At 33.2% G+C, this 13,680-nt stretch overlaps 1 protein-coding gene across 9 annotated transcripts in view; it reads right to left on the bottom strand.

The window, feature by feature from the left end:
- Nek1 (NIMA related kinase 1) overlaps window positions 1-13,680 on the bottom strand; it is a 167,925-nt gene that overhangs the window by 109,176 nt on the left and 45,069 nt on the right. For 7 of the 9 annotated variants that reach the window (XM_071610527.1, XM_071610529.1, XM_071610530.1 and 4 more), the window contains 2 exons: window positions 7,823-7,974; window positions 7,611-7,742 (listed from right to left, as the gene is read on the bottom strand). In XM_071610527.1, the coding sequence (XP_071466628.1) occupies window positions 7,611-7,742; window positions 7,823-7,974 (284 nt within the window). The remainder of the gene's footprint in view (window positions 1-7,610; window positions 7,743-7,822; window positions 7,975-13,680) is intronic. The other 2 variants (XM_071610532.1, XM_071610534.1) reach the window with 1 other exon arrangement.

Genomic DNA, 13,680 nt, shown 5'->3' with positions numbered 1-13,680 from the left:
ACATGATGTCAGGTTTGGAGTTTTACACTTGTAGCATCATGTCAGCACTTTAAAAGTTTCAGATTTGGGGGCATTTCAGATTTTGGATTTTCAGATTAGGTAGGCTCAATATAAATGAACATTTGGTTAAGAATTGTAAGAATGATGAGAAAGTAGTCGGCTGCTGACATTTTAAAAACGGAAATATATGAACATTCTTGAACTTGACGAAGAAAACAATATTAAAAGGAAATTTAAGGATGAGAGGATGAAAAATAAAATAAAATGCCTCTGAATAAAACAAAATACTGGGCTGAGGCTACAGCTCAGCAGCAGAACACTTGCCTAGCATGTGTGAGGCACAGGGCTCGATCCTCAGCACCAAAAAATAAACAAACAAAATAAAGGCATTCTGTCCATCCGTAACTACAAAAAATAAAAACAAAAACAAAAAACCCAAAATATTAAGGGACAAGTCAATAGCTTAAGTTTGGAGTACTGAAAATTACTAATCCACGATAGTCAAAAAGGATTACACTGTACATGTAAATATGAGACAATAAATATTAGGAAGTATGAGATTAAAAGAATATCATATACATAGTAGTTAAATCATTCTTACCAATTATTGTAAAGTATGAGCAATAAGAACATTTTATAGCAAGAAAATAAGTAGTTTGAAGGATTTTCTACTTTTTCATTTACAAGTTTTCAGGAAGAAGCAAATCCTTTGATACGTTTCAGATTGTTAATGTATAAAATTATTTTTTCCTAACTTAACCTGCTGGAATATATATTGATAAAAGAAATGATAAAAATGGTCTGGTACAGAGCAGGCCTTTACCAAAAAAAGAAAGAAAGAAAAAAAATGATGAAAGAAAAAAGTCTGACTTCTTTCTCAATATTAAAAAGTTAAAGAAAAAAAAGACTGTTATACAGCCACCCAAATAAAACAGAATGGTTTTGCTGGCAAAGATAAAGATTTTGTTGATATCTGATCATTATTAATATATGGATTAAAAAACCATCTTCCATCTTAGATGATGATAGTGGTTAATGGTGAGAGTGATGAAGGATGCCAGACAAACCCTTTGGTAATGCTATCTGAAAAAGGGCCAAGGAAGGGATACAGAACTCATAGTTTCAAAGCCTCTTCCAACAGGTTTATTTCTATTATATACTTTGTCCCTGGCTCTCCTGTTTTCTCTTTGCTTCCTGGCTGTCATAAGCTGAGAAGCTCTGCTCCACCGTGCCCTTCTGCTATGATGGAGATGCTGACCATGAACTGAACCTCTGAAACCATGAGCCCAAAATAAACTTTCCTCCTCTATGTATTCTTGTCAGGTATTTTGGTCACAGTATTGAGCTGACCAACACAGAGGAATATTGCATGATTTTTCAAGAAGATATAACAACTCTTAATATATATATACTTAACAACAAAGCATCAAAATATGTGAGGCAAAAACTGATAAAAGTGCAAGGAGAAAAAGATGAATTCACTCTTAGAGACATTATTACCCCTCTGTCGAATGGACAGATCTAGTAAGCAGAAAAATTAGTAAGGTATAATTGAACTCAATGTACATTTATAGAGTACTTCAACAATAGAATACACATTCTTCTCAAGGCCATATGAACATGCCCAAGAGACCCCATTCTGGCCATAAAACAAAGCTTAACAAATTTAAAAGAATAGATTTTTACACATCTGCTCTTAGACTTAATGGAATTACTAGATATCAATATCAGAAACAGGAAAATCCATAATATGTGGAGATTAAACAACACACTTCTGAACAACACTGGGATCAAAGAAGAAATCCCAAAAGAAATTTAAAAAAATTTTTTAAATTGTAGGTGGACACAATACCTTTATTTTATTTATTTATGTTTTATGTGGTGTTGAGGATTGAACCTAGTACCTCACACGTGCTAGGTGAGTACTCTACTACTGAGCTGCAACCCCAGCCCCAAGAAATTTTTAAATAATTTGAATTATTTAATTGAAATTTTATGAAAATAAAAACACAACTAATTAAAATTTGTGGGATTCAACAAAAGCAGGACTTATTGGGAAATTTTTAGTACTCAGTGCATATTATTAGAAAAGAAGAAAGATTTATATCCTCTTCTGAGAAGTGTCTGTTCAGATCTTTGGCCCATTTGTTGATTGGGTTATTTGTTTTTTTATTGTTTAACTTTTTAAGTTCTTTGTATACCCTAGAGATTAGAGCTCTATCTGATGTGTGAGGGGTAAAAATTTGTTCCCAGGATGTAGGCTCCCTATTCACCTCATATATTATTTCTCTTGCTGAGAAAAAACAGAGCAGATTATGCTAAGTGAAGTTAGCCAATCCCTAAAAAACAAATGCCAAATGTCTTCTCTAATATAAGGGGGGTGACTCAAAATGGAGTAGGGAAGAAGAGCATGAGAAGAAGATTACCACTAAATAGGGAAGAGAGGTGTGAGGGAAAGGGAGGAAGAAGGAGAACTGCACGGAAGAAGGAAGGAGACCCTTATCGTAATACAGAATACATATGACGATGTAAGGGGGAAAAAAAAAAAAAGAAGTGTGTCACATTAGATTGGGTAGAGAGAAGTGATGGGAGGGGGGAGAAGGGGGGAAGGAAGGACAGCAGAATAAAATAGACTTTATTATTGCTGTATGTATATATGTGACTGTATGACCAATGTGATTCTGCAACCTGTACACTCAGAAAAATGAGTGTATTATACTCCATCTGATTCAAATGTATGGTATGTCAAGATCATTGTACTATCATGTGTAACTATTTAAAAAAAATAATCTAGCTAGGTTAAAAAAAAAAAAGAAAGATTTAAAATCAATTTTCTTACCTTCCACTTTAGGAAATCAGAAAGAAAAGAGTAAATTATATCCAGAGTAAGTAGAGAAAAAGAAATAATAAAAATTAGAGCAAATCAATAAAATTGGAAACAGAAAGTCAACAGAAAAAAAAAAATCAATAAAACCAAAAGTTAGTTATTTTAAAAATCAATCAAATCAATAAGTCTCTAGTAGGGCTAAGAATAAAAAAAGGACATAAATTATTAACATCTAAATGAAAAATGACATCATTACAGTTTCATACACACTAAAAGAATAATAAATATTATGAACTATGCACCCAAATTTGATTAATGTAGATGAAACAGACCAGTTCCATGAAGAACGGATTTGCAAAAAACAATCTGCTCAATAAGAAACAGACAACCTAAATAGGCCCATATCCATTAAAGAAACTGATTCAATTATTAATAATTTTCTAAAATATACCAGTCCAAATGGAACAATGCTAAATTTTATCAAATTTTTAAGAAATCATACCAATATTTTGTAACTCTTTCAGAAGACAAAAGTAGATGAAATACTTCCTAACTTATTCCATGAGGTATTAGTCTACTACCAAAACTTTTGAAGACATAAGAAAATTACATGCCAATATCTTTTATGAATATAAGTATGAAAATCCTCCATAAAACATTAACAAGTCAATTACAACAAGTATAACAACATATAGCAGCATCAAGACCAAGTGAAACTTATACCAGATGTGCAAGAATAGTTCAATACATAAAATCCATCATATTGACAAACTAAAGAAAAGTCATATGAGCATATGAGCATAGATGCAAAAAATTTTACAAAATCCCACACGCATTTAACAAAAAAAAAATGCAATTTTTTTTTCTACAACTTCATAAAAAATCAAAATATAACATCATACTTAATGGTGAGAAACATGAAGCTTTCCTGTTAAGGTCAGGAATAAGACAAAGATGAGAGATTGGAAAGGAAGAAATAAAAATGGTTTTGTTATTGTTTTAAAATAAAATAAAACTGGTTTTGTTTACAGATGGCATAACTGTGGAAAATCCAAAAGAACTGACAAAAAATACCCCCTGAAATTAATAAGTAATTGTAGCAAGGTTCCAGGATACAATATTAATATGCAAAAGTTAACTGTTTTCCTACAAATCAGCAATGAACAAGTGGAATCTGAAATTAAAAATATATTGCCATTTACACCAGCACCCCCAAAAATTAATATGTATTTTATAAGTCTGAAAAAAATATATACAGGAAAATGAGGAAAACTGAAACAGTCTAATGAATTCAAAGAAGAATTAAATAGAGAGATAATACAGGTACAACAGAAGAACAAAAAGACTCAATATTGTCAAAATGTAAATTCTTCCCAAATTGATCCATAGATTCAACACAACCTAAATAAAAAACACAGCAAGTTATTTTGTAGATATTGACAAACTAATCTAAAGTTTATATATAGAGAAAAAACTAGAATAGCCAAATCAATATTGAAAGAGGAAAAAAAAGTTGGAGGATTAAAACTATCTGACTTTAAGACTTACTATAAAGCTACTTGTTATGATTTGGATATGAGGTGCCCCCCCCCAAAAGCTCCTGTGTCAATCCAGGAATATTCAGAGGTGAAATGATTAGACTAGGAGAACTGTAATCTTATCAGTCCATCCTAGTTTGGATGGAATAACTGGGTGGTAACTGTAGGCAGGTATAGCATAGCTGGAGGAGGTAGGTCCTAAAGGCATGACCTGGAAAGATTTTTTTTTCGCTACAGGCTCCTTCCTATTTCCCCTGTCAAGAAGAATGGAGTCAGCTGACCATGGACTGAACTTCTGAAACCATGAGCCAAAAATAAACTCTTTTTTCCCCAAGTTGTTCTCATTGGCTATTTTGATCACAGCAAGGAAAAGTGGACTAACACACTACTGTAATCAATACAGAGTGGTATTGGTGAAAAATTAACAACAATATATCAGGGGACAAAGAAGAGAACTCAAATAATTCCATATAAACAGAGTCAACTGATCATTGACAAGGGAGCACAGTCAATTCAAGGGAGCATAAATAGTCTCTTCAAAAAATGCTATGGACCAAATGAATGTCCACATGCAAAAAAAAAAAATGAATCTAGACACAGGCCTTAGATCTTTCAAAAATTAATTCAAGGGGCTGGGATTGTGGCTCAGTGGCAGAGCGCTTGCCTCGCACATATGAGGTAGTGGGTTCAAGCCTCAGCACCACATAAAAATAAATAAATAAATGAATAAGTGAATAAATAAATAAATAAAGGTACTGTGTAAAAAAAATTCAAAATTAATTATAGACTTAAATGTAAAAGACAAAAGTATAAAAATTCCTAGAAGATAACACAGGAGAAAACCTAGATGAACTTGGCTATGGTGGTAACTTCTTAGATACAAGGCCAAAGGCATCACCCCCCCAAAATGGTAAGAGGAATTTCATTAAAATTACAAATGTCTGCTCTGTGAAAAATAATATCAAGGAATAAGAACACAAGCCACAGACTGGAAGAAAATAACTGCAAGAGACATTATCTGGGGTAGGGATGTATCTCAGTGGTAGAGTGCTTGCCTAGTATGACCAAGGCCCTGAGTTGGATCCCCAGCACTGCACAAGGAGGAGAAAGAGATCTGATAAAGAACTGTTATCCAAAACTCGCAAAGAACTCTTATAACTCAATAAGAAAATCAACAACCCAATTAAAAAATGGACAAAAGACCTTAACAGAAAACTAACTAAAAAAGATATACGGATAGCAAGAAGAATGTGAAAAGATGTTCAACATCATATGTCATTTGGGAATTATAATTAAACAACACTGATAGCAAAATACACCAATTTAAATGGCCAAAATCCAAAACAGGGACAACACTGTTCATTGCTGGTGTGAAAGCAAAGTGGGACAGCTACTTTGGAAAACACTTTGGTTGTTTCTTATAAAACTAAAGATACAGGGGCTGGGATTCTGGCTTAGTGGTAGAGCGTTCGCCTAGCACAGGCGGGACACGGGTTCGATCCTCAGCACCACATAAAAATAAATAAAGGCATTGTGTTGTGTCCATCTATACCTAAAAAATAAATATTAAAAAAAAAAACACTAAATGTACTCTTAACATAGGATCTAATCTGATCTTTCATGATTTGAGAACTTATGTCCACACAAAAACTTTCATACAGATATTTGTAACAGATTTATTCATAATTGCAATAACTTGTAAGCAACGAAGATATTCTTCAGCAGGATAATGAATAAACTATTCATCCATACAATGTAGTATCATTCAGTGCTAGTAAGAAACGAACTATGTATCGTCATGAAAAGATATGGAGGTACCTTAAATGAGTATTACTAAATGAGAGCAGCCATTTAGTAATGATTCCAACTAAATAACATTCTAGAAAAAGAAAAATTATAGGGACAGCAAAATAATTACAAGATTGCCAGAGGTTAGAAGGGAGGGAGGGAGGGAGGTAAAAATAGGTAGAGCACAGAGGATTTTGAGCATAGTGACATTTTTAAATATAATACCACAAGGGTGAACACATGGAATTATACTTTTGTCAAAACCTACAGTTCAACAAACAAGAGTGAGCCCTAACAGAGACACTGAACTTTGGTGGTAATGGGTCAATGTGAGTTACTGATGGTAAGAAATGTTGTTCACTCTGGCTAGGATGCTGACAGGGAAGTTGTGCATATGTAGAGAAGGTGTGGACGGGAACTCTATATTTTCCACTCAATTTGCTGAAAACCTAAAAGTGCTCTAAAAATGAAGTTTACTAATTAAGAATGCATATGTAATAGAAAGATCAACCCTACAGGAAGATAAAAACCTCACAAAAAATTTGCTTCACCATTCAGCAAAAATAAGCACATTTGTGAGTCTGTAGCCTTCCTTTGTAATGCAAAAAATCTTTTAATCAGTTTCACAATTTAGGTTTCTGTATATAATATGTAATGTATTCATAATGTAATTTTACACTTAACTCAATTATTTATTATATTCAAATACATTGTTTTTTTTTATTTTTTAATTACGTTTTTAAATGTGCTCAAGTACACTTTATAATAGGAGGACCATAAAGATTTTTATAGCACCATAAGAAACAAGAAAAAGATGATGTAATTAAAATTTCATAAAACATTACCTGTTCTTTCACAACTCATCACAATGCTTTTAAATGAAATGGGACTACCTTAGAAAACACACATGCAAGTATACTTAACAAAAAAAAAAACTGTGTGGATTACAGCTATGTTAGTTACCATTATTTAATTAACTCAATAGAAGGATAGGAAAAAATCTGGTGAAAAGGATCACATATCAGTGATGGATGAAGAAGAATATGCTAACATAACAAAGAGAAAGCTAACTTCTCCATGATGTGCAAAAGACAAAAAAAATATGAGTTTTGCATAAAATGTGATTACATTTAAATTTATATTCTGATTTACTTAAACCAAGTAGATGAAATTATTATAACCATATGTTGGCTGAAAGTTATAACATGTTCCTTTAATAGTATGTGCAGTATAAAATATAAATAAGCCATAAAAATCAGGCTGATTTGAAGAGCTAAATGTTTGTCATAATATAATCATGGACCAATTTTACACCTAAGAAAATTACTACATCCAGGAAGCAAAAATTATTCCATGTAAACAATGGAGAACACATCTACAAGTGAGAGTACTAAGTTATATGTGACAAAAGACAAAATTACACACAAGGATGAATTCATGGATCACCACAGTCCAACCTGTTTGCATTGGCTTGTTTAGACACGGCCTTCAATCTTTTCAAAGTTTTTCTAATAGCATCAGCATCAGGGAAATGGTGATGACCTGCAGCCCCTTTAGGAAATCCTGGACGAACTCCAGGTGGAATTCCTCTGTAGACAGATATGCACAGTGACTTTCATTGCTTTCTCTGAAGTAAAGCATAAGAAATTTCTGCTGAACATAGTCATACCTTTCTGGACGACTACGTATTTCTCCTTTCCATTTCACTTCATTATCTTCTGCTCTTTGTTGCTGCATTTGATCAAAAATGGCATGGTAATGTTCATACTGTCCTCGAGAAGATGATGGAGCTACAGTCCCTCCACTACCAAAAAAGGAAGCCTAGGGATTAAACAAAGAGCTCTTACAATTTATCTTACAAGGCCCAAAAGGCCTACACCATACTCAAAATAAAAACTAAATTTCAAGGCTTAACTTTAAAAAAGCAATTACCTAAAATTTGAGCAAATTAATTAACATGACCAAAAACCAAGATGTTTTCTTATTATGTTATAATAATTAACAATAGAAAAGTAGCATTTTCTACTGGTGTGACTCTGCACCATTTACAGCCAGAGAAAGGAGAAGTTGTGCTCTATTTGTGTCTAATGTGTCAAAATGCATTCCACTGTCATGTATAACTAATTAGAACAAATTTTTAAAATTTAAAAAAAGAAAAGTAGAATTTTTGTTAACAATGAAGCATAAATTAATGTGACAAACAAAAACATTGAAGTGTTACTACATTCTTTTAAATGTGAAAAAATCTGGTCTTAGCAAGTTTTGAAACAAATATAGAATATATACTTCATGTAATTCTGTTCTATTAAGTTTAAATATGTAAGGCCATTATATGCAAAGCAGAGCATGCTTATATAACACTTAAAATGATGTTTGACAAAAACATTTGGACATGACTTTTACTATGCTTCAAACTTATTCACCAAGTTAATGTGAAGGTATAAACATTACTGAAACATATTCTATGTATAGATAAAAGAGCCAAAACTTCATATCTATTGGTAAATAGTTTTTCAAACAAGTTGGGAAAGAAAACACAAAATGGGAAAAACATTTTAATCTTTTGGTAAATGAATGATAAATAGAGACATTCCAAAGTAGTAAATACTAAGCAAATTCATAAAATGAAAAAAAAAATGATCAAAAGCAAAATCCCTATTTAAGAGAAAAAAAAAGTTTTGAAGAAAGATATTATTTAACTTGGCCTTATAATAACAGAGAGATATTAGATATGAAGCTAGGTAATATAGCAAAAATAAGCAATAGATGTATATATCTGGATGCCAGAAATAGAGGGAAGAAGGAAGTATGGTGGCAAACATAATCAGAAGGAAGACAAGGAACACTAAGCTTGACTACAAAAGCTTGGGTGGTAGAGACTAGGTGCTATTGGCCCTGGGTATATGCATTCATATATAAAACACAACTGGGCTGGAGCTGAGCTCAGTCGCAGAGAACTTGTCTAGCCTGTGTGGGGCACTGGGTTCAATCCTTAGCACTATGTAAAAATAAATAAAATAAAGGCATCTGTCCATCTATAACTACAAAAAAAAAGGATAATTTAAAAAGAAAAACAAAAATCATTTCCAAACTTTCTAGCAATAGTAGTATACTCTAAAACATCTTCTAAAAAGCTTGAGTCAATATTATGCATTATAAGCAGAAATAAGAAAGATACCAAAGTAGAAAAACTAAAGGGCTGTTGCACTGACACCAAGCCAAGAAGACCAGAGGTAAAAAAGAGAATCAATAAAAAAAATAAATAAATAAATGCTGAATGGACTTGTGGATTCTCTGCGAGAACAACAAAGGATAAAGGTAAAGATATAAGGACACAGCCACAGAGAAACAAAAATTCAAACACATGGAAACCCCATAGTCAGAAAATATAGACATTAGAAATGGTTAAGAGTTAAAAGTAAATGTATGATGCTATAGAAGTTACGGTGAAAGAATTTCATTGAAAAGAAGAAATCAATGATCTAAAATGCAGAGGTCAAAAGCACTGCAAATAAGATAGTTCTAAGGTTGAGTGATAGCCTTTTAAAAAAAAACCACTGTGTGTGGGGTGGGGGAGGAAGGGTGGGAGGAGAAGGGATGGTGAGAAAAGAAGCTAGAATACGGAGAATGGAGGAAATGCTTTTCCTGGTAATAACATTTTATTTAAGAAGTCTGAGTAAGAAACGATACAAAGAACAATATCAGAATCAAATAAAAGAAACTTTAGTGTAACCCAGTAAGAGGAAATTTGTTTTAACACCTTAGCACAGTAAGCACACAATTTTATGAGAAAACATGAATTTTTAAAAATAATTTTAAGGGATGCAGAGATAATTAATTAAAGATGTTCAAATAACAAGAAATGGAAGCTGCTAGAACCAGGAAAGATAAATGATTAGGCTGGAAACTCCATCAAGGAGGTCCTCCTCATGTACATTCTCAAAATATATATTTCAAGTCAAGAATCAGAAGAATGATTCTGTAAAAAGGTGGTCACATTTTCTGTGGAACTGACTACACTTACAGTTCTCTACTAATATTCTGGCTTTGAGTGTTCTACTTAGCAAAAGCAAAAGCAGGTAAACATCTCTCAAAGACTTTTACTCAAAATAAAACTGAAAATATTGTACTAAAATACTAAAGCAATATGATCTTTTAAAAATAAGTTTTATTAAGGCATGACTTATATACAATAAAATTCACCAAGTTTAAGCACAGATTGAAGAATTTTGATAAACAGAAACATGCATGTAACCACTGCCATAGTGACAATTATCCCAGAAAGTTCCTCATATTCCTTTGTAGTCAATGATCTCTTACTGCCAGAAACCAATGTCCCACTTTGTGACACTATGGATTGGACTTGCCTTTTCTGTAACTTCATATAAACATAATCATACAATATATATTCTTTTGTTTGGCTTCCTTAACTCATTTTCGAGATGGATCCATGTTGTTGCATATATAAACACACTATTCTTTTTTTTAATGCTGAATAGTATAATTGTGTGTGTGTGTGTTTTTTTTTTTTTGGCATAGGGGATTGAACTCAGGGACAGTCCAACACTGAGCCACATCCCCAGCCTCATTTTGTATTTTATTTAGAGACAGGGTCTCACTGAGTTGCTTAGCCCCTCACTTTTGCTGAGGCTGGCTTTAAAATTGCCATCTCCTATCTCAGCCTCCCAAGCAGCTGGGATTATAGGAATGCGCCACCATCCTGGTGATATATCTTAAACCTCTTACATAAACCTCATACATACTCTGATCACCAGATAATTAAAAATATACATGTGGATTATATCACAATTTTTCTAAAAACACATTATGAAGAAAAACACTAAAAGCAGAGAGTACAAAGAAGTACTAGATATTGTAAATACCAAATAAAGTCAGTCAAATGCTTGCACTTGAATATCAATGCTTATTTAGAAGTGTGTAATAACTGGCTTATTGTAGTGGCACCTGTCTGTAATTTCAGTTACATGGGAAGCTGAGGCAAAAAGACTCCAAATTCAAGACCAGGTGAGGCAATTTAGTAGGACCCTGTCTCAAAATGAAAAATAAAAAGGTATGGCATTGTAGCTCAGTGATAGAGCACTTGCTCACATGAGTGAGGCATTGTTTTTGATCCTCAGCACTGCATAAAAATAAATAAATAAAAATATTGTGTCCAACTACAGCTAAAAAAAATATTAAAAGGTCAGGGGGTACTGGGGATGTAGCTCAGTGGTAGAATTCCCTTGGATTCAAATCCTAGTATCCCCCTCACAACAAAAGTGTATAATAATCATATTGATCTTGAAATATTTCCCTTAATGTTTACTTTTTATTTTATCTTTATTTGAGGAATTCCTTAATTTGATTCTCATTATACTGAGCCTCTAGGTTCTAGCAATCATGTAGAAATCAAACAGCTTAACAAGATAAATATTTCAAACTAAGGAATAAGTACATAAACTAACAGAATTTGTTTAAATCATGGAAAATAAACTGCTTTATTATCAAGGACAGCATTATAGAAGTATATAAAGTGAAGCAAAAATCTATTATGCACAAAATGTCTTTTGAAAAACTAAACAAGATTGATAAATCTGAACTTTTAGGATTAAATATAGCTTTAGACATTACAGGGAAAAGAAAACAATTACAAAAGAGATATATGAGGAGGAGAAAAATTACAAACATCTCACCATTTATCATGGACTTGACACAAAGTCCTACACTGTAGTTTTCACTTCCCAATCAGGTAAGACAAAGGATGAACTGATTTTAGAATAACCCAAATTTTGTACAAATCACTTCCTATCATTCAGGAAGCAGTAAATTCTATTTAATTAGGCAACACTGAATTTACTAAAAACACTATATTAATCTACATTAAAACAGAACTGGAACAGATGACTATTACTGAAATATCGTTATGTTATATGAAAAACTGCATCTCAAGAGACTAAAAAACATGTAATTCAGCACCATATGTGTGGATAAAACAAACAAACTTTTATTTAAATCATAACTTTTGGGCTGGGGTTGTAGCTCAGTAGCAGAGTGCTTGCCTTGTATGTATAAGGCACTGGGTTCGATCCTCAGCATCACATAAAAATAAATAAATAAAATAAAAGTATTGTGCCCATCTACAACTAAAAATATTTTTTTAAAAAAATCAGAACTTTTTGGGGAAAGAAACAAGAATGCTAGTCAATTCAACTTGACAAATATCTACTGTATACCTAAATATCAAGGTTAATGGGCATGGTTCAGGTGACTTTACAGTTTAAAGACATTTTGATTCAATGATAGAAATTAAAATAATACAGAGGAATAATAGTGCATTCACTTTCTATTGCTGTGTAACAACAAACTTACCAGCTCAAACAATATTCATTTATTATCTCACATTTTCCCTGGCACAGGAGTGCAGATACATTTAGCTGGGTAACCAGCTCAGAATCTCACCAGGCAGAAATCAAAATGTCAGCCAGAGTTACAATTTCCATTTGAGACTCAGATCTTTTCCAAGCTTACTGGTTCTTTTCAGATTCATTTCTTTGTGACCCTATGAATAAGGATATCATTTTCTACATAGTTATCAGTCAGAGACCACATACAGCATCTAGAGGCCACCTATACTTTCTTGCCATATCAATATTTGCTCTCGTCTAAGCTAACAAAAGTATCTCTCCAGACTTTTCCTTCCTGGTCTGCTGTAGGGAGTCTTACACATTAATAGAATAATGGGGTCAACTATTCCACAAACATTTCCTGCTAATCAAAGGAGCTGTTACAGATTACACTCATAATTCAAAGAGAGGGACTACAAGGTATGTACACCATGGGTTTGGCATCCTGGCAATCATCTTAGAGTTTGGACTATCACAGATACATAGATAGATGAGATGGGATGTTCTGTGAGCAAAAGAGGAAGTACAAGGCTCAGACTGACAGAACAAAGAGAGGAGGAGTAAATTATTGTCTGAGCCCTTGCTAGCCAAGCTCTGGGGGTAGGGGTAAAGGGTGGGAGATAGCTAAGAAACTAAAGCTCAGAAAAGTTAAGTAGCTTGCCCAATGTTATGCGGTCTGTATTTACCCAAAGGAAATGTTTGAACAAACCAAGTTTCTGGTTGCCTAAGTAATAAATAGGGCAGGGATGAGCTTGAGGAAGAAAGGAGGATGTCATCTAGTAAAGAGAAACACAAGCTGGGCATGGTGGTACACACCTTTAATCCTAGCAACAGACAGGTTGAAGGAGGAGGATCACAAGTTCAAGGCCAGCCTAAACAACTTAGTGAGGCCCTATCTCAAAGAGAGAAAAGCGGGGAGGGGCAGAGGGAGAAAGAAACACAAGGGCAAAGACAAAGAGATTCAGCAGGCCGCATACAAAGAAGCTTCATATAATATAGCATTAAGTGTATGGAAGGGAATACAGATGGAGATGAATTTGGAAACTGGCAGGGGCCACATTTAAGAAGAGTCTTCCAAGAACTTAACATACATGAAAAACAATGACAAACTTTCATTTTGCAT

This window comes from Marmota flaviventris, chromosome 3 (genome assembly GCF_047511675.1).
Source record: "Marmota flaviventris isolate mMarFla1 chromosome 3, mMarFla1.hap1, whole genome shotgun sequence".
NCBI classification, from domain to species: domain Eukaryota; kingdom Metazoa; phylum Chordata; class Mammalia; order Rodentia; family Sciuridae; genus Marmota; species Marmota flaviventris.
This window is presented reverse-complemented; position numbering and strand designations above follow the sequence as displayed.